The 21305-nt window shown below is 42.7% G+C and overlaps 2 protein-coding genes across 5 annotated transcripts; both read left to right on the forward strand.

Annotated features, from left to right (window-relative positions):
* The first annotated feature begins 8788 nt into the window (after positions 1-8788).
* LOC139608778 (uncharacterized) lies at positions 8789-16970 on the forward strand. 4 transcript variants are annotated; one of them, XM_071462843.1, is made up of 7 exons: positions 8789-10068; positions 10314-10394; positions 10544-10643; positions 12468-13200; positions 13478-13562; positions 14589-14784; positions 14947-16970. In XM_071462843.1, exons 2-6 carry the CDS (start codon positions 10370-10372, stop codon positions 14774-14776), a joined length of 1131 nt encoding a protein of 376 aa, XP_071318944.1. In that variant the 5' UTR covers positions 8789-10068; positions 10314-10369; the 3' UTR covers positions 14777-14784; positions 14947-16970. The 4 variants fall into 4 exon arrangements, 3 of the variants coding, with proteins under 3 accessions (XP_071318944.1, XP_071318946.1, XP_071318945.1); XR_011685092.1 differs by lacking the exon at positions 8789-10068 and having other exon boundaries at positions 10240-10394; positions 13478-14493; positions 14947-16960; XM_071462845.1 differs by lacking the exon at positions 8789-10068 and having other exon boundaries at positions 10240-10394; positions 10544-11137.
* A 1808-nt stretch (positions 16971-18778) lies between these two features.
* On the forward strand, positions 18779-21141 carry bhlha15 (basic helix-loop-helix family, member a15). The gene is made up of 2 exons (XM_071462846.1): positions 18779-18947; positions 19711-21141. Exon 2 carries the CDS (start codon positions 19768-19770, stop codon positions 20335-20337), a length of 570 nt encoding a protein of 189 aa, XP_071318947.1. The 5' UTR covers positions 18779-18947; positions 19711-19767; the 3' UTR covers positions 20338-21141.
* The last annotated feature ends 164 nt before the right edge of the window (positions 21142-21305 follow it).

The following is a 21305-nucleotide window of genomic DNA, read 5'->3' on the forward strand; positions in this document are numbered from 1 at the left end:
AGATACTGAGGGAGCCTGTAAAAATGTTATGGATTTGGCGGGCCACTGGCCAATCAGGATTTGAGCTAGTGTTTCCATGGCCAGTCTGCCTGTGTTCTGGTCTCATCTCTTTCTTTGTCAGAGACCTTTCAAGCCGAAAAACGTGGTTTCTTCAGTGGAGGAAATTCAGGTGAAATGCTGTCACTTTCACCTGAGCACTGCCTACTGCACTGTGCCATCTTGTGTGTGGGCAGTCCCTGTGTGTTTTTAAATGTGGGGATAGCTAACGGTTTAACAGGAGGGACTCACATACACTAACATGCACACATACATGCACTAACATGCACACGCTACCAGACCGGCTACCAAAACAAAGAAGAGAGAAAATTACAACACACACAGAGGGGGTATGCCTGAGTTCTCTACGTAGGAGGCCATGACCACATAACACTTTACATAGAAAAGAGCTGTTTGTGCTATATTATTGTTTAAAATCTCATCTAGAGAACGTTTAACTAATCTTTAAGTAAGAGCTAGTTTGTATGGTGCAACGCTTTTTAACTTTGTGATGCGTAAATCTCAAATGAGAAACATTTGAGTTATAATCAGTTAATTGGAGTTGTTTTCCAATATGCTTTCATCAGGAAATAATGTTCAAAATGGAAAAAATATATTTTAGAGCAAAACATTTGAATTACTAGTCAAATCAAAACCTCATCTTTATAAAATAGGAACTTCTCATTGAATTGCAGTCATTATGCACAGACTTTGTGTGCCAGAGTTTACGGATCCTTTAAAAGATGCATTTTTGGATCAGTTTTGCAGCTGCATTTAAGGTTAAAGTCCAAAAACCAAAAAACCACCAAAAATGGACATAACAAGTACTACCTGACAATGACAGCATATAGTTCAGAGGCCTGCAGTACAATGCTAAGCCATAGCTTAGTCAAAGTTGAACCTTATTTTACATTTTTTATTTTTGATTATCACAGTATTTTACCCTGAAACTGCAAGACAAAGACAAAATCTACTCGTTGCATATGTACTTTTTTGGTTGCACTGTAAATCAATCAGTGGGACTCTGTGGAAAACCACCTGCTGAGGAATTCTCACATTTGCAGGTGCCTTGGCAGTTCGCAGCTTTTACATCCAGGAAATGGAGTGTGGTTAGCTGGCAAAATTCGAGACTTTTGTTCTGGCAAAACACACACCCTCCTCACAGTATCTTTCAACACCACATTTGACCCCTTTTGTGTAACTGAAATGCAGTCTATGTGATTTCATGTTGACTTTATACTATTTTTCAATGCTATTATGATTTGAAAAGCTGTGTTTTCGACAGTTTCAGTCCATATATGTCTTTGTAGCTCCCTTGTGTGAGGGGATTCTGCAGGGCTGCGTCACACTGGCCCTGCAAGGCAGCACGTGTGGGCCCAAGGCCCGGCCAGAGTGACGTGAGCCTGGCTTCCTCAGGATGGACTACAGTGAGGCCTGCGGCAACCAGAGGGGCAGAGGAACGACAAAAACATCCTCTGTTCCCCCTCACGTACCTGCCCCCCTCGGCCTTGCCCCTTTCCATGCTCCAATGCTTGTTTTCAGGAAGACCAGGCTTCCTGCGTGATGGAGCGGTGGATGAGAGGAGGAAGAGGGGGATGGGACAGACAGGAAAAGACAGACACAGAGAGAGATGGATAGGGATGGGGTGATGGCCCTGTGCACGTACTGATTTGGGGGACTTTGTTTCAGTTGGCAGTTGTTTTCTTGACAGGTACGAGCAGCTGTTAGGGAGTCTGTGCAATCGAAACAGAGAAGATTACTCTATAGATCTTCGATAGAAGACAGACAATAGGAAACTTTTGCACCTGAGGAAAATCTTGTCCCATGTCGCCAAACGTAACAGGGAGTGGCCTGATGTGCAACTGGTACAAGTTAGAGACAGATTTTATGAGTACATACAAGTCAGTTTTTGGACTTTCTGGACCTGAATCTGGATCTTTGTACCTTCACTTGCCTGAAATACAACCTTTCATTTGTTTCATTCTTCAATTTGTGTTGGGAAATACTGCACAACGGGACAACCAGCACAAGACGCAGAAAGCAGCAGAGGTAGGTATTACACCAGCAGATGGTAGGTTACACTTTATACAAATTACAGCGCTTCTCATACTCCATCAGCACTGGATACATTTTAATTTTGTGCTAAAATGGTTTGTGTAGTCTCTGTTTCTATGACATATTGATACAAAGCTTATCTGAAGGGACTGTGCTGCTCAAGGAAACTTTGACAGGATGTATCGTAGACACATACTGTACTGGCTTTTGTGGGGATTTATTATGTGAGACTTGGCTTATCAGTCATCATTTGATCGTTCATTCATAATTGCTTATTATTAGTAATAAACAATAATATGATATTCCAAAAAAGTTAAGTTAAACAAGTTAACTTTGTATAGGATTTACAGTCCTGGTGTTAATTGGTGCGTACGTTTGGCATTTTAAGGAGCATATGACATGGCCAGACTTCACATCTAGGTTATTGTTAGCTCTGTCTATATCTTTGCCTTATCTTCCTTTCTCTATCACAGCTCAGTGACTTTTGCAGACTATGTTGCATCATATCTTTATATTCGAATCCTGTTTGAAAAGTTAAATCACATTCGGTCATGTGTCGGTTTTGAGTACTGGGTAGTACTGTAGTACTGAGTATGGGAAGCACTCTCTATCACTAGATCATCACTATATGAGGAAACCTTTATCCTGCCTGATGTTCTTTAACCTTCACTGTGCGGACAGAATAAGTATAAAATATGTTTAGAACAGTGTGTCAGATTTCAGGCAGTTGCTCTGTGTAATGCCTGTAGTAGAAACAATTTATCTTGGAAGCTGTTTTAATTCAGATAAATGATAATGTCATCAGGTTAGACTTAATGTCCTGCTGCATGCTAAACTAAATCTTTAAGGCCCTCTGTAATGCCCGAAACTTGGCTTCTCGGACAGAGACCCAGACAGGCTGAAAGAGAAGAAGAGAGGAACCCTGTTCACCCATGCATCCTTGAGGAAAGGGGATGCTCCTCCTTTTTCCTGGGCTCAGTTACTTCATCTATTTCTATCTGACCAGCTGTGGTGTGGGCATGCCAGTGACGTTCTCGAATTCAGACGACATACTCCCTCCGACACACACTTGAAGTTCCACCCATCGCCACTGCCCACCGACCCCCGACAGTTTTATCTCACTCCTCTGCTTGGGCACCATTCTTTCAAGCATAAATGTGTGGTTGTCTGTGGCACCGTGCATGTGTGTGTCTCTGTGTGCATGTCCCTTTCTTCCCGGCTGTACTGTGTTTTGACATGAATCACTCGGGACTGGATGTGTGTTAGCTTGTGTTGTCAGTAAATAGCATTTAGTTTACAGTACAGTATGCGTCTTCGTGTGGGTCTGTGTACCTACAGTGTGCTGCTGCATTTCAGTTATTTAAACAAGACAAATAACTGCTGAGATTTTTACAATAACATATACACTGAGTCAGAATCAGACCCCCCCCCCCCCTCATATAAGCTAGTTATTGTACTGTGATCACACTGCACCACACTAACAAAGTCCCTGAGAGAAAATAATATTTGTTGGGTTTCTTTCTCAACAACTCTCATTTTGTCTCTCTGTCTCTCTATACTTTTCTATTCTTCAGTGTTGGCCTGCGGCAAACTCTTCAGACAAATAAGTAACACCTCAATTTTTGTCGCTTTACCACAAGATGAATATGTATTTGGTAATAAGAGAAAAGAATATACAGCAAACCATAGTGGTTGAACCTTCCTGACGACCTTGACTTATGTAAATATCACTCCAGAACTGTATGATAAGGTTGGTGCACTAAAGTAAAATAGTAAAAAAGTAAAGTAAAATGTCCAATGCAATTGGGAAAAAACAACAGTATGTGAGAACAAATTTTCACAGAAAATCTACACTAGTTAAAGGGATACTTTGACTTTTTTTTTTTTTTTTTGGTAAACATGATTGTTTCCTTGCTGGGAATTAGAGGAGAGTACTCACTCCAGTGTCTGAATGATAAATATGAAGCACAGCTAGCAGCTAGCTAACCCAGCTTTGTGTGCAGACTGGAAATGGGGGAAGCAACTAGTCCGGCTCTCTCCAGTAGTAACAAAATCTGCCCGGCAGCTCCTATAAAAATCACAAATTAGCATAATCCATTAAAAACAAAGTGTAAAAACATCAATTCACTGTTTTACAAGAGCTTATGTGCTAAACTATTCCATGGTCAGGGCCAGTTGCCAGACATCCAGAGGGGACTCCAGAGAACTCTGGCCAAGAAATTACATAACCCCCTGCTAGTTGTTTCTCCTGTTTCCAATTTAACGCTAAGCTACATTAGCCTACCACTGGTGGTAGCTTCATATTTAGCATACAACTGTCAGACTTGTCATTTACCATAGGACTTAACATAGAAAAAAATCTGTCAATCACAGAAGTGTTCCTATGTTGCAGCCCTGGTGGACGGCAGCAGTAATCTGGAGGTGTGGTCTGTCAGAGCCTGGAGGAAAGTTGATCCTCCTAAGCCTGGTAAAGTAACTGCAAATGATGTGATACATGTTAAATGCATTGAGATCTAGCTGTCTCCATGCCCCTGGTCCTGGGCACTCTATTTCTCATGTGTTTGAGCCGTAACTAAGGGGCTTTCCTGACTCATTACATTTTTGACTTAAATGTGGTTGCTGCTGTGCAACTGGATCGGGGCCTGATGAATACCAGCCAGCTTAAAGATGCAAGTGATAGGATTTGTGCTGTGACAGTACAGGGTGGAGGGGTTGATGGGTTTGGGGCGGGGGGGTGTCAGGGACTCCCTCGGAAGTCTCTGTTGAGAGGAGGGTGGGTGGATGCAGCAAAAATAGTGGTGTCAGGGAGAGAGACTCTGGCTGGATTTATAGGTGCATTGGACAGATAGATGTACGGGACATAGTATGATAGATCCGATATACTGACAAGCTAATCCCTTTCCCAAAATATATTCACTGAACAGCCTATTCTCTTTGTTACAGGGTCCATACAACAGTTAAAACAAGTCTCCATAGAAAAGTAAGGGTTTGACATGAAGGCACAGTGTACTGTTTCATGTTCCTATAGTGTGAGGTAGCATGATATACCCCTGGGCAGTGCCTGATTCCCAAATAAAGATATTTATGTATATTCCAAAGCCACAGGCCCCTGTAAACCTCATCACATTTAAGATTAGCCGCTGAAACAGATCTGTTCTTATCTGATCAGGGCTGCGTATGTGTGCGTAAATGAGAGCTCTGTCAACGAGCGCTCAATCTCAGCTTCTCCATAAACACTTTAAACCGGTCAAGGAGTCCCACAGCTGTCTCAGCCTGCGCTTGTTTGAGTGTGTGCGTCTGTGTGAGCGTGTTCGCACAGGTCAAAGGTCAGGGTCATGCTTTTCAACACTCTCCTCACCGTCTTTTGTCAGGCAACAGACCTGACATTTCAAGTCAATTCCTCCTCATTCGTGTGTGCGTGTGAGACAACTGTGCGTTGACTGTATGTTGCTGCCGAAATATCATTCCGTGCTGCTTAGCCGGTCCCCTAGCTGTGGCTTGATTACAGGACGGGGTGAGGTAAGTGTTTACATACACTGTCACACTCACTGCACAGTCTTTTAAATGGCACAAGTGCAGAAACTGAAATGGGCCCACATGAGGTGACAGACAGACACAGGTCTCTCATCACTGGTTTTAGCACCAGACTCGTATCATGGTTCAGTGTTAAAAGCTGTTGTCTTTCTTGGCCTTTGCTGCATATTCAGTAACACAACAAGTGTAACACACAAGGAAAAGGACATACTTTTAACTTTACCTCTTTAATGACAGCTGCAGCCATGCATTTGTTTTCTACCAGGGATCACACTTTGTGTTAAACCCTCAGCCATATTACCCACACTGAGGCAAACTCCGTCACTCTGCTGCGGTCCAGTGGTAGGCAGCTGCCATGACACGTTGCAGAGACAGTTATAACTAACAGAGTGGCAACATCTCAGCTTTTACTTATGCTGTTGATGATTTGTTTGTGTTTTACCTCTCGTTTTCTAACTACCTAAACATGGAGACACTGAAAGAATAATATATCTGCCCTACAGATCCATCCATAATTAGGTGCAGCATCCCTTACCATCATCATACCATCACCATGTATGAATGGAGTGCAAGCATTTATTTGGTTTTCATGGTTTGTTTAATCTGAAATACATATACTGTATGTAGAAATAATTTACTGTCTAAATATGCATTCTCTGTCATAACATTTTTTTTAGATCATTTCTTATTTAAATTACATTTAGAATTACTTTTTATTTGAAGTATATGAACTTTGGATTATGTGGTGTTTATTTGTCCTTTTGTATTTTGCAGAACTTATGAAGTTGTATTAAGTGAAAAAATAAACTGGAAGTTTTTACAGCTGAAACAAGAATCCTTGCAAATGAGAGCTTTGAAGTGGGCATCATCCTGTTGTGCGACATGAAAACACCATAACGGAACACATTTGGGATCTGTGGCCTGGTGAGCGTGACACACTGATCCCGTGATGTGCAATGTTGTGTACTAAAGTTTTCACTTTCCTTGAAGGGATATTTATTTCTCCCCCTGTCATGAAAGGGATTCTATATGTTGAATGATGGAGTAATAAATGGCTCTCAGTAATCTGTGTTCTCATAGCACCAGGGAATAAGTAAAGATAGATTTACCCCCCCTCCACCAACACGCGCACACACACACACACACACGCACACACACACACACAAACACATATATTTTTCCCATCCAACTAAATCCCTCCAACAACATGGACCCACCCTCCTCACACAGCTAATTCTCCTCCTATCTCCGTCTCACTACACCTTTTCATACAAACCCCCCCCCCCCCCCCCCCCCCCCCCCCCCCGTCTTTACACTCACACAGACTCATAGTTCACCCAATATGGCAGTGGCCTTGGCAGCAGCGGTGCTAGTTCAGGCGGGCACTGTTCCCAGGTCTGGACCGGGGAAGAGCAGGTGTACTGCTGTCAACAGAGGCTCATAAATACTCAGCCAGCGATATGAGATGGATTACACATTTATGTCATCATATTAAAGACACTCTGTCAGCAAACACTTTTAAGACCCTATAATCTCTCACCTAAGAGAAAAGTCTTCTCTTCCTACAAAGGGAGTTAATGGCATGGCTCACTGCTCCGTGGCCCAGCCAATGCTCATTTGCAACAAATTAGTCAGTCAATTCACAACCACATGCAGAGCTGCACCCTGTCTGGTATCATTTTAAATGCAAAGGATGCTAACAAAAAAAAAGTCCCCCAGCTTCTTTTACATGATAACGACAGAGGAAGTTGTGGTTTTATTACTGCTGAAGCCATGCATCTTGAACAAACGTGTACATGTCGGTGACATATTTACTGCTGTGTGTGCTGTTATCTTAGTGTCACATTTCACTCCCTCTCAGCCGCTCTCCTCTGCAGCCGTGAGACCCTGCTGTGTCCAAATAAAGGCTGCAAACAGCACTACCAGCGTCCTGACTGGATGTCTAATTTTCCCATGTTACCCACAGCGCTTTGCAGTGCCCTGTTTCACTGGCGTCGGACGGTGACTTTGGAGACCGGAGCTCCATATGTTCCTCTTGAGGCTTCAAGCATGGTGTATCTGGCATGCTCAGAATAAGCCTAATGATCTCCAATTACCCTCCTCTCACGGATTGTTTGGTGTCACTTGCCGTCTGCCAGGTGGATATGATGATTCTGCGCCTGCAGTGTAAAAGGATAGTTGCACAGTTCGTCTGGCGTATACTGTGCAGGTTACAACTCAGTTGGAGCAGAAAGACACGGCAACCAAACCGATTAACTAAAAAAATTCATGTTGAAGTGTTACCTCGGTGCTTAGGCTTGTTCTCACCCTCTTTAGCACAGCAGACACATCCTCTTTATTGGTTCACCTGCTGATGCCCTGTGGGCTCAGGTTTCCCTGTACGCTGCAGGGAATTGAGCCATTCCCGTGTTGTCATGACGAGAGCGCTGGCAAGTTGGCTTTCAGCATGCCTTTGGCTAAAGAAGCAGCGAAGAGCAGGGGAGAAAATATATCCAGTGCTTTGCCCTGCTTCCTCTGCTTCTTCCCATTCAGTGGGACGGCCTGAAACCAAAAGCGTATCACTCATTTGACTGACATTTGGATACACAAGTTGTTGATTTATCAGATTATGAGAAACTCAGACAGGACACATCAATCATAGCTCCAATGTGAAAATAGAATGTGAAATAAACTGGAACCAGCTCATATTTTCATCTTCAGCTCTGTGACTGTGCCACATCCTCATGTACTGCTAAGTCCAGTGAAAAAAGAGTTGACTACACTGAAACACGGTAGGGTGCGGGTTGCTGGGTGACACGACGCTGCAGAGGACGGCTGCATAGGAACAAAGAGAGGGGGAGAGCCAAAAGCAGAGAGAGGATGAAGACAGGATTTTTGATTGAAAACACCATCTGTCCATCTCTATGCCTCTTTTCAAATTTCTTGCCGTATTACCCGTCTCTTCTCCCTCATTTCCCCTCTACCTCGGGAACCAGAGATGGACTGAATGGTGACGTTGTTGCCTCCTGGGAACAACATCCTGATGCTGTCTGAGTGTGTAAAGCTGAACTCCAGCATCAGTGATTTTGTTGCCAGGGGGATGACTATATCTGCAGGAATAAATGCTTGTGCTTTACATAAATTACATAATGAAAGTTGCAATAGCAATAATGACGATGACATAAGATCTTACAGTACAACTGACAGCGGCAGTAGGAATAAGGGAGCATGTGAAGTAGCAGTGGGAATGATAACAGCAGTATTTATAGTTGTAATAATGATCCAAAAGAAGATGCATCAGTTGCATTTATAACAGCTGAATCAGCAGCAGACTGATGTTTCAAATTTAAAAAGCTTCATTTCCAAGTCAGCTTTTCTTCTAAACAGCCTGAGAGCGAGCCGAGGAGCTCTACTGCAGTTCTCTCTGCTGTTCTGCTTTTAACCTCTAGAGGGAGCTAATGGTCACTGTTGCAGCTTACAAGCTCATGCAACAAAAGACATTCACTGAAGGGCTCCACCAGCATTTACCTCCCAAATATACACCCTGAAGACCACAGCTCCACTCTTAGCATCATTTTAATAGGGTTGTATTTTTTGCTTCATCAGTTGGTAGAACTTTGTCCCAGGTTTCTTTTTGTGTGTTTTTGTGAACTGCAGCCCGGCCTTTCTGCTTGTGAGGCCCACCAAGGTTTTGCATCTTGGGGAATCCTCTGAGATTCTGGTCATGAAGTCTCCTCTTGATCGTTGAAAAAGGAACATGGCAGCTTACATCCTTCTCGGTGGTGACTTCTTTACTCCTTTACTCCAGTCTAAATGGCAACTCTCGCTCTCAGTCAACTCTCAGTCAGGTGTGAGCTCTTTTGTGCGTGAACTAATGTTGAAATGACAATGACACAAGACGCATTTAGCAGCCAAGTCCAGTTACTTTTGAACCCTTGCAGTTTGGACACTATGTGTTGGAATGGCTTCATCTCCCAAACAATTCTTTCAATATTGGTGGCTTGAATTGGTGACTTTAATGTAGTATCCATTATTTCTAACTGAATATGCTTAAGCACAGAACCAGAACAACAAAAATGTCCAAAAAACTCACAGTCTGAACTCTAGATGACTTGGTGCATATGCTAATATATAATATTTTGAAAGAGATGTTACTATTTTTAAACGGTGCTGGTCTCATTTCGTGCTAACTTTTTTTTCTTTGATATATCCACATCAAACGGAGAACTATTGACATAAAATATAAACATGCCAAACTCCTAATTAACATAATAGCTGCCAGTTTTACTGCTGCACTCACACTGAATAATATGCAGTAGCAGCTGCCTACGTGACAGTGACAGCCACAGCGCTGTTACCCTCCATCACTAAAGACAGCTGCGTTACATCTGACCAGATAAGTTATTGATCCCCATCTTGCACTCTGCACAACATCCAGCAGCCTCCAGGGAGTGTGCTGTACATGTGAGCTCTTCGTCCTTTCTCTGTCCTCACATGCTTTCATTCCTCTTCCTCTCTATCACTGTCCTTTCACCACCACCCCCTTACCTCTTCTGATCTACTCCCCTCATTTCATTTTCCCCCTCATTCCTTCAGTTTCTATCCCGCTAGAGTCCCAACCACCCCCCCCCCCCACCCTCCTCCTCCCCCCCCTCCTCCTCTCTTTTTCTGTACATCTCTCAGCCTCCTCTCTTTCTCCATATGTTTAGCGTGTGTGTTTCGGTGCCCTCGATGAGCTCTCTGTCGTGCAGTGAAAGCCGGGGGAATGAGCGGGGCTCACAGAATGCAAGGTAGGAGGAGAAATGTGCCGGTGTCATGCATGGTGGATGCAGAAAGATTAAGCATGTTGCAACACATTTATTGCAGCATCATGATGCAGCAAGATTTCAAAGCGGGGTAAAATCTGTTGATAACCATGTTCTTCTCTTTATTTCTACAGAGTTAGAGTATTTTAGAGGTGGAGCTGCATTGGTGATTTCATTAGATGGTTTGAAATGGCTTTCTACGAGGAGATGCAGTGACAAAGGAAACAAGAAACGGTATCATTTTGATTTCTGTTACTATGATTGATGGTGTTTGAACATGGAGACACTGACAGTTTGACATGTGTGTCTTCCTCTCTGGATATGACGGGACCTGTTCTGTCCTGTTCCTGTTTTGGTTGTTTGGTCTTATAATCTGTCCTTCCCTGAGCCCCTCCACCTGTTACACAGTGAGGTGTTAATTTACCTGAAACAGGGAAAATTACAGGCTTCATGGCCTACTGCATACGTGTGTGTGTGTGTGTGTGTGTTTGTGTGTCATAGACCATACAGTAGTGTGTGAGTGTGTGTGTGTGTGTGTGTGTGTGTGTGTTATGTGTGTGTGTGTCCTTTTACATCCTTTACGTCACAGCTGCTGTGAGTCAGCTCCTCTCTTCCTTTCCTGAGTCACTCATCCAACGGTTGCTTAGTTACTGCAGAGCGGTGAAAGTTTCCTATTGCGTCTTTGTCTCCGCGGATGGATGGGCCCCGATATTTATTCAAGCTCAGGAGTGAGTGGCCAAATAATGTATGTGTTTGTGTGCATGCGTGCGCTTGTGTGTGCGCAGTTTCATCCAAAGGACAAAGGCTGACAAATCAGTTTTAGTACATCCTGTTGTTAACAGTGAAGGGCTGTCTGTGCACTGCTGCTGACCTCCTATTATATCCACTGGATTAAAAAAAGACAAAGCAGACTTTGAAATGGAATTATTTTTGTATGTAAGACGAGGTCATCTCTAGACAAGGCCTACATTCATCTTCAGTCACAGTGCCTCAACTTTATGTCTGCTGAATTGTGTTGAAAGTGTGGCTCCACGTTGCAGAGACCATAAAGGTCACAGACACAATCATCGTAGCAGCCAACACACAACATCAACAACCAAGTTCCCACTGGCCAGGAATTAAACTGTCATTTTAGCATGTAGCTACTGACAGTGATGGGCAAAATACTAAGAAAGAGCGTCTAGTGCCTGAATACGGAGTGGTACGTGCCACTGAACTGCTGACTTCTGGTGTAGTTCTATTGGTATGTTCCACATTAATGACAGCTTCTGCAAGTGACCTATAAAACTTGCAGCCACTACTTATATTGGCATACCATGCTAAATATTAGCCTTGTTGCTAACATAGCCAGAATAGCCTGTTAGATCCAGACATGGTTTGAAAGAACAAACATTAATGTTAAATCTCACAAGTATTTGACTATTTCTAGTTTTAAGTTTTCTGAGGTTTAAGTTGATAATTGTCATATTATAATAACAACAGTGCTTAATTGCCCCTTTAAAGTACAGTTTTGTAGCTTTCCCATCATCAGTTGTAATTTATATTAAATTTATGCTAAGCTAATTGCTAAAATCTGGGAACATACTGATAAAGTCATACTGTATGTGGCAAGAAACCTGAGTAGTTATATGAGGTAATAATCCCTCACTGCACATGACAACAGTATCTGCACAACTACAGTAAGTATAATGAGCCAAATTGGATGTGAAAACTGTAAAACTTTTAAGTCCAAATAAGATGGAAGTTTGTTTATAACCTGTATGAATGTTTGGACACTCATAGTTGCTGCCCAGCGTTGTTCAGAAATCCTTTCTCAGTGTTTCCAGATACCAACAATTATCCTGACTCTTATACCTTAATAAAAGGTCAAGACCACAAAAACATAACCTGAGTTTTAACATAGTGGAATTATTTGTTTAGCTCTCAGTGCTGCTCTTTATCATATTGAAATCTTTAACGTGGTCCAAAAAATTGTTAGATTTTCTTTACTTGTGTGTCACAGGATGATGAACTGAATCAAATGAAATGCCACTGAGACATTGTGACTCATTCATACAGAGATGAAGAGCTCCAGTTTTGGATATCTCCAGGCCGGATGATCCTGTCTGACGAGAAGCAGCAGCCAATCACATGCTTCTGTATCCTTGACCAAAGAGGAAGCGCTGCCCTTAACTTGTGGAGGAACAGTGACCGCGGATCGAGCTTGGTAACACGGTCATCATCCCTATCTCTCTCTCCTCAACACTGTTGTCTTGTAGAGGAGCCAGTCCAGCGCTCAGTATTCACTCCTTCAGCTTCCTCTGTCTCAGAGCGCTCTAAGGAGACCCCATGGACAAGACTTATCTTAAATATGCGGGGCATTTTCCCTTTGATCCCAAAGAATGTAAATTTGACAACCCAGCAGCACATGACTGCAATGGATCGCCCTGATAGGTTTATCATTTTCTGTGGTGAGGACATACCATCACGACTTTTTAGTGACGTTCACTACACTCAAGATTGTAGGACATTCACTGGGAATGCTGATTGTCATATCAGTGATAACAACAACGTGTCAGCTGATTTAGAAAACTCCACTGCCCACTCAACCTCTGATCCCAACAACAACTGTCAGGACGATCAGGATGAAATGGTTATCAGAGGCAATTTTAATCTTTGCACTCGTAAAAGTGTTTTAAAATCCTGTCAAAACTACAATCGTCCGGGAGGCTCGACCGGAAGGCACAGGAATGTGAAAATGAGGAAGAGTGTGTCCTTTGATGATGATGTTACAGTCTACCTGTTTGATCAGGTACTGATCTCCTGTCGTCCCGAATACTGTGGCTTGGTTGGTTTTGAGCTTTGTTTTGTTTGTTAAAAAATATTTTCCCAATATTCTTACTATGAGTGTTACAGTCCAGTGGTAAACTGTAAATTATACTCACTTTCAATGGCTTAAAGGGGTAAATATTTTAATTATATTTTAATAAGTTAAATACATAGACAATAGATCATCTGACCAATGGTAATCAAGGCTTTGATGCTACAAACGTCCCTGGTTTCCAGTCACCATCCACTGTTCTTCTTAGGAGAGTCCCACGGTGGAGCTGCGCTCTGAGCCCCGCACGTCTCTGCCAAGCAGCAACCTGCCAGACGTCACGTTAGAAGACAGTGGTACAACTCTGAAGGACCATACCAGTTGTCTTGCATGGTTTATCCCATTACAGATTGTGTTTACTTAAAGGAGCTCTTTGTAAGTTTTGCTAGTGCTACATTAGCATTAACAGCTGTTTACTCATCACTATAGATGAAACGTTGTGAGTTCAGCATCAAATTTCATTTCTTTACACTAAGAGCTGTCTCCAGTGGTGGAGAGGGACGATGTTAACTTGTCTCCGTTGCCTCTTTTCTTATAAAGACAACTACTCTTGTCAAGTGACAATCTCCACCACCCTAACCATGTTAGGCAGCAGAAACTTACAAAGAGCCCCTTTAACATTACTGAAGACCATTTCGCAGTGGTAGAGAGTACATAAACTCAAATGCTGTGTTTCTACTCTTTCATTTATATAATAATTTCGTTACTTTAGAGTCTAGGGTTTTACAGAAAAAAACATATGGTAATCACATAAAATATGACAGATTGTTATACATCAAACTGATGTAATGATTTAATATATAATAGAATAACACGAACACAGCAGGGGCCATTTTTCTGCACTGAATAATTTTACTTTTGACACTTCAAGTATATTTTTACAAGTGCATATTAACCTTCAATATTATGATGTATTCTGGGTGTAGCGAGACGTTGGCTCAAGATCTCAGGAGTCAAAACACCTTGAGTTGTTATTTAAAAAAAAAAAAAAGACAGTTTTAATTAACTTTTACAGAAATATTTTTGCCAAAACTGGTGCAGCTAAGTAAAAGAATATATATTTTGACAAAGTCTTTGCTGATAAAAGAAAATGCTTTGACATTAAAACTTATCTGACTAAGTGGGATTGGGGCGGGGGGGTTTACAGTTTTCATCTCACTGTGACGTTATCTGTTTCACACAAAGGCCTGTGACAATGTAACAAGATCGGGGTGGGACACTACAAAGGTTCGCAAACTTAAATGTTTGTAAGTCCTGCTAAACCCAGATGCTGCAGGCGGTTCATTGTCACCAGTTGTGTGTTTGGTTGGTTTTGCCTGCAGGCTTGGAGTGGGAAGACGACTTCGCAGCTCTGGAGAACTGCCTTTTCCAGTGTGTGGGTGACTCTCAGCACTGCAGCCTCTCCCTGCCGACGCAGAGCTGGGCTGCTCAGTCCAGGCCGGAGCGTTACTGTCTGTCCCAAACCTGCCTGTTCCTCACCCATGTCACTGAATCAGACCTTGAGCTGTGAGATAAACGGTTGGTGACACACATAAACGCACACACCTATTGAGCTGTGGGTGCTGATTTTTATGACACAGTGACAACCACAGCCTTTCTGCCCCACCGTGTGTCTTCAGCCAAAGGCCACCTCACTGTCTCCATGGTCTAATGTGACATCCACAGTTGTTTTTCTTTCAGACAGCCAGCCTTGGTCTAATGGAAAAACTGACTAATCGTCCAGATCTCGTCCTCCTCACCTCTAACTCACCCCCCCCCCCCCCACCTCCCTCCTCTTTTATGATGAGTCAGGGATTTTAATGGCTTTTTCTCTCTCTCTCTCTCTCTCTCTGCTCCAAATGGATTCAAAGCACCTGCTGTTCATGACATCACAACCATGCAGGACAGTGTGACAGCGCATTCAGCTCTAACACTTGTCGGTATGACACGACCACTGGCTGGGATGTGATAAAGCAGCCAGTTGCACAACAGCGCTGGTACCTTTCCAGCTGCGAACCTCTTTGGAAGCTGCTTTTTGTGCCAGCTCGTGTCCTTGGACCTGAGCTGTGAAACAGTGACATAAATGTTTTCAATTCCAGCTGACGTGAGTTTAATAAATCGTCATCTGAGTCTGAAATCCCATTTTATCTTTAAATTGTCGGATTCAATGAATTCCAGGTGAATCTTGTGGAGATACGGAGAGTATATGTTGTTTATACAGTTTGTTTTGCTCAAACAGAGCATGCTTGTGGAGGCCCTGTTTACTTGCCTCATTACCGAAGTGTGTTCAGCTCAGAATTTATCAGCGGCTGTGGCTAAATAAACAGTGTAAGCCTTAGGGCCAATGGAGGCAGAAACTGAACAAACTAAAAGTAATAGATAATGTTTCCACAGAGCCGGCATCAGCGAGGTTTGGTTGATTAGATACAGTGTACCTGAGGAGGAAAGGAAACCTGGCAGGACCGGTCGTAGCGTTCTCACACACACACACACACACACACACACACACACACACACAAAGCTGTTCAAGGACACAAGCGCTAAAAGTGTTTGCCTCTGAGAGCTGGGAGCAACACACCTGTAAATTATTGTTGTTGTTACAGATTCACAATATTTTAAGTGTTAATGTCACTAAAAGCCAAATAAAAGCTGGCGTCCTTTCACTTCATTCATAAAATGCTTTTAACTGTAAGCTACCATAAAGTGTATTTTTATTATTTTTATAGTATTTTCTGTTTTTTTTTTTATTTAATTTTACATCCTACAGCTTTTCCTGACCTTCGAGCTAACATGCCACGTAGACTTGAGATAGTTAAATTAAAAAGTGAAGCATCTGAATTATTTTGCATTATCAATTCACTAATATTTCTCTTGCATAGGCAATTTTTTTTTTTTTTTTTTTAGAATAAAAATAAAAGTCAAGGTGGAAGCTGGGGATTTTTAACTGCGACACTCTAACACAGTTACACGCTGATATCTGGTCTGTATGGTCCCATATCATATCATATCTTATTCTCATCAGGGTTTACACCAAGTTCACTTTGCCATGTCTGTGCAACATCCTGCACATTCAACACATCACACAACACTTTGGAGAAGACATTACAGAAAAGAAAAGATCATTAATATTGTAATTTGTTTTACTAGTTTAGTTTTACCTGTAAAAAAAAAAAAACAAAAAACCTTCTGCAGAGATTGTGTTTTTCTTGAAGTTGTTCAAACAACAATAAGGATGCAGTCTCAAATAAATCACACATTTCTTTATCCCATGGGATGTCCAAGTGATATATCCACAGTCTATCATACCCGGCAGGAAAGCGGCGTGACCTGGGATTATAAACAAAGGGATCATCTGTGGGGGGCACAGTAATCTGGGCAGGACATTTATTTTAAAGAGGTGGAGCCCACCTGTGTTGGTCCTTCTGTGTAGTATTTAGGAGAGGGTTCAAATTGGCCTTAAACATCTCTGAGGCCTCCCACTGGCATCGCCATGGATTTGGAGAAATTGATTTTGTGAGGGGAAAAGGACTCAAAGAAACTCATGTGGACTGGAGGTCACGGGCTCCGACACATACAACGAGACATTGTCTGCGTAAAGGGAGATTTTGTGTTGGGTTCCACCTACATTTACACCTCTTATCGCTGGGTCCTGTCTGATGGCTTCCACTGCAAGAGCAAAAAGGGGCGGGGCTAAGGGGGGGGCGGGTTGAGCGATGGTGTGGGAAGCAAGTCTGATCTATTAAGTCTGCAATTCTGAGGCATTTGTGAAGAAAACTTAACGCTAGTTCATCTCTATTAACAGATGATGAAGTCAAATGATCAACAAATAGAAATCAACATGAGAAACGAGGGCAGAGGTATAAGCTGTAAGATCTAAAACGTGTTTAAACCAACTGCTTTTACTATAATATTAAGATAAGCGCTCTTTGTTTAAGTTAGACGTTTAGAGAAGTTAATTCCGTTATGTCAGAAGTAAATAAGAGTTTTCTAAAAAAGGAATAGGCATTTGTGAAACTGGCCCAAGAGAGTTAAGAAACTAATAGTGCGACTTAACTGTACGAGCTGTCAGTAGATCTCACTGCCATGCCACCATCCTGTCTCTGGTCTCCACGAGCTATCACAGTGGGAAAGGGAAATAATCCCAACTGCCAACAGTTGTGTTTGGGGCCCCAGGTCAAACAGACGAAATGGGTTTGAAGCAGGTCACACATCCATGTGTGTGAGAGGTGTGATGCTGATTATTCAAAAAGTGTTAATTATGTTACCATCATTCTTTGTTTGGTATATTTATTCAGTTCAAACTGTAGTTTAAGGGCATCCAGCAGTCTACATTACTCTCTCATCACAGAAGCACTGCAGAGCGAAAAGGTTAAAACAGTTTATCTGGGGAAAAAAAGTAAATAATGTGACATAGTTTCAATGAGACCTGGCCATGTTTCTGTGCGTTCGGGTGGAACCTGGAGGACTGTATTCAAATGAAGCAGTGGAAGGTGATAAGCCACAATGGAAATTATGTTAACTGCTCGGGGTTAAAGGAGTGGACGAGGAACCAAAATGCAGTGTTACTGACTCCTCACAGCAGGCCGAAACAAGATCAGTTCACCCGTCATTCAGGTGGCAAAACACTACACTCCTCATTGGACATGGACTGTAGTACTGTGGAAGAGCAGTCCATGATAGAATGATATAATATGCTCATGTTTAAAGTAAGAAACTCAGTGAAATCTCATTCTGGACATGGAAAGGCTTTAAAAAAAATAGAATCATACTATAGATGGGGCCAGCATCGAGTTAGACTGAGGAGACTCCCTGACAAAGACGTTTTCATCCAAAGCTTGCTTTTTTAAAAAGGCACAAATTATGTTAATTAATGAGGCTGTTACTTGAAAATGTGACTCACTGATGCAACACCACGATGCTTTCCACTTAAGCAATAATAATAATACTTAGAGGAAAAACACTGAATCGTGGACTGTTTTGAGCCTTTCATCTATCATCAGTGCTGTAAAGTAATTTTGTACTCTTTCACTTCGCTGCATGAGTTAAATAGCTGCAGTTAGCCTGCTAGTTACTTTGGAGGATAATATTTTACACATGAAATATATGATCAGTTTATAAGATATGATTCATTGTTATAGATTAAACTACTTAAAAACAAAAAAGGAATAATGATCTGATAATAACATAATCTTTTTATACTTATACATATACTTATAGCCTACGTCTATGCATTTAAGTGCAACTTTGAATTAAAGCTTTACACAAAATATTTTATATGAGAATTACTTTTATTTTGTCTAAGCACATGATCTGGATACTTTTTTCACCACTAAGCACTGAGTTATCAGATAGTTATGGTTAGATATGGTTAATCTTAATTGAAGTGGTTATGAGGCAGCAGCAGCAGCAGCAGGAGGAGGAAGAGGAGGAGGAGGAGGAGGAGGCTGCTGCTGGCAGCTGTGGGCAGACAGCGCAGCTGCAGGGAGGGGGGCCTGCTCTGTGATTGGCCGAGCAGCGCGACGTGTACATCAGTCAGCCGCAGGTGGGCCACATGTGACAGCTGTCTGAGTGAGTGTGCGGCTCGGCGACGCTGCGCTGCTCTCTGCTCCTTCCTTTGTGTGATGGTGCTTTCACTGACCGCCTGCATGGTGACGCTTTTTCTGTAAACACTCAGGAGGAGGAAAGTTGGTTTAACTTCCAAGGTAAGTTTTTTTTTTTTTTTTTTAAGTTTATATCGTAGTGTTTAATTCACTTTCATTGTTGCTATGCGTGTATCATTTACTACAGTGAATGGATTTGACTAGTGCCTGTTTATCTCGTATCAGCTCTGACATTACCGTTGGGGTGATTAAACTTGGGTTAGGAAAATAAAGAGGGAAGGGGAAAACTCTAAAGGCATGATGATAGAGAAATACCCTGCCCCCCCCCCCCTTGTTTTTTTTTTTTTTTTTGACTTATCTTTGTAAAACAGCTTTGTAACACAAGTTTCAATATCAGCATATTTGATAATATAGTTTAAAGACATCTCCATTGCTTGTGAATACACAACTTAAGGTAAAGCATATTTGAACATGTAATAATCGCTGACGTCAGAGAGTTTATTTACTGATTCATTGGCTCCAGTAATTCAAGACAAACCGTTTGCTGGTTCAAGTTAAAGAGCACTGGAGGTGAATTCGCCGACTGCTGCCGCTGAGGGCTGCTGGCTGCTCTCTGTGTTTTTGTGAGTGTAACCTTGAAATGGGTATTATCTCAGGACTGTGGGGATAAGGGAGGCGTAGATTAACAGGCCAACATCATGGAGTTTTCACACTGCAACAGGCTGATTAGATACAACAGGATGCAAGGCTGTTTGAATTGGAGAGAGGCTTACACAGTAATTGGGGATTACAGGCTGACTGAGAGAAAACTGTGCATTTCAGCTCGTTCTTTTCTTCTCTTCACATTCCTGTCTTTTTCTTCCAGGCCTATTGAAGCTGTGAGATCTACAGAGAGAGAGAGAGACTCGAAGGAGGCGGCAGGATGAAGTCCAAAGGGAAGGCTGTGAAACCATCCAGGAGGACCTGGTCTGACCCGGAGCCAGAACTAGAGCCAGACACAGAACCAGAGCCTGGCTCCAGTGAGCAGGAAGGCTCGGAGGCCTCGGTGCGGATCGGCGGCTCCTGGAGGGGGTCGCTGAGGAGCGGGGACAGGAAGCGTCAGGGAGGAGTGGGTGGAGGGCGGCGGCGGAGACAACATGGCTCCAGCACCAAAGAACGCAGCATCCGCCGACTAGAGAGCAACGAGAGGGAACGCCAGCGCATGCACAAACTCAACAACGCCTTCCAAGCGTTGCGCGAGGCCATCCCACATGTCAAGACTGACAAGAAGCTGTCCAAGATCGAGACACTGACCCTGGCTAAGAATTACATCAAAGCTCTGACCACCATCGTCCTGGACATGTCAGGGGCCTGCCTGCCAGCCGGTGGGGTCCCATCAGAGGCCAGCGCTGCCAAGCTTCTCCAGTGCTACCAACAGCACCTAGAGGAGGAGGGGGAGGAGGGTCTCACCCAGTATCTCACCCACATGCACAGCTTCAGCCAGCACAGCTAACACTGGCTGCAAGGAGGTTTGGAGACCAGGAGAGCTGGTCTCCATGGCAGAGAGACGTGTGGGAAGACTTCTATGGCCAAATCTCAAGTGATACCCAGTTCCTGCAGTCACACTGCTCTGAGATCTGGTCGGGGGGGGGGGGGGGTCTGTAGGTATCAGGAGCTTTTCCAGATCATAGATGTCTGACAATAAACCCATGCTTGAACATAGCAAGAGGTGGGCTGTCCAGAACTTGCCCTTCATGCAAAATATGGAATGATTTGAGGACCACACGAAGTCTGCAGACTGGACAGAGAAAACCAGACAGACCATGGTTATGAAGTGAAAAGACTCATTTGTCATTGTACTCAGAAAGAAAGGGCTAATCTTTCGCCATTGTTTCTTTTTTTTTTTTTAAATTTCTCAGCATCTATGGTTTGAGCTCAGGCAGGAACTTGTTCTCCTTTGTGTTATCTTGTGATCTTCTTGTGTGTTTTCTGTTGAGAAACCTGCTGAGTGTAGCCTCTAGTCATAACTGTCACATGCAGGAAGAAAAGGCGAGCAGCAAGCCTAAATATTGAAATGTTGAAGCTAGTAAGTCTGTTTGTTCGTTTGAGAACACGATTTACTTGTCTTCTTACAGGCCGTGCACCCATACAGTAGCCAGAAGGCAGAGATGATGTTTAAGGTGTTTGTTATTTGAGTTATTTGAAGTTTTCTGTCTCCATGTGTCTTGAGGTTTTGAGGACATTGTAGTGAAAATGAGCAGGAGAGGAGAAAATATTTGAGAAGTTATCATCAATAAACACATTTATTTATTGACAAGGACTGTTATTTTGACCATGCATAACACTTGAGAATTGTACTCCACAATGTCAACAGCACTGCTGTGTTGCTCACCACACAGTAACAGTTTAATGTTAGTTATTCACAGATAATACAGACAGATCTCTGTACACTTTCAACATTTACAAATGCTGCATCATATT

This window comes from Trachinotus anak, unplaced genomic scaffold, assembly GCF_046630095.1.
Source record: "Trachinotus anak isolate AG129_WGS33_773 ecotype Australia unplaced genomic scaffold, CSIRO_AGI_Tana_v1 ptg000025l, whole genome shotgun sequence".
In the NCBI taxonomy this organism is placed as follows: Eukaryota; Metazoa; Chordata; class Actinopteri; order Carangiformes; family Carangidae; genus Trachinotus; species Trachinotus anak.

Bases quoted from the DNA above. Each gene is read 5' to 3' on its own strand.
- LOC139608778 (XM_071462843.1), top strand. From the start codon at position 10,370: ATGAGCGGGGCTCACAGAATGCAAG. The intron at 13,201-13,477 runs GTACTGATCTCC...TGTTCTTCTTAG, and splicing joins CAGTCTACCTGTTTGATCAG to GAGAGTCCCACGGTGGAGCT. The intron at 13,563-14,588 runs GTACAACTCTGA...TTTTGCCTGCAG, and splicing joins CGTCACGTTAGAAGACAGTG to GCTTGGAGTGGGAAGACGAC.
- bhlha15 (XM_071462846.1), top strand. From the start codon at position 19,768: ATGAAGTCCAAAGGGAAGGCTGTGAAACCATCCAGGAGGACCTGGTCT.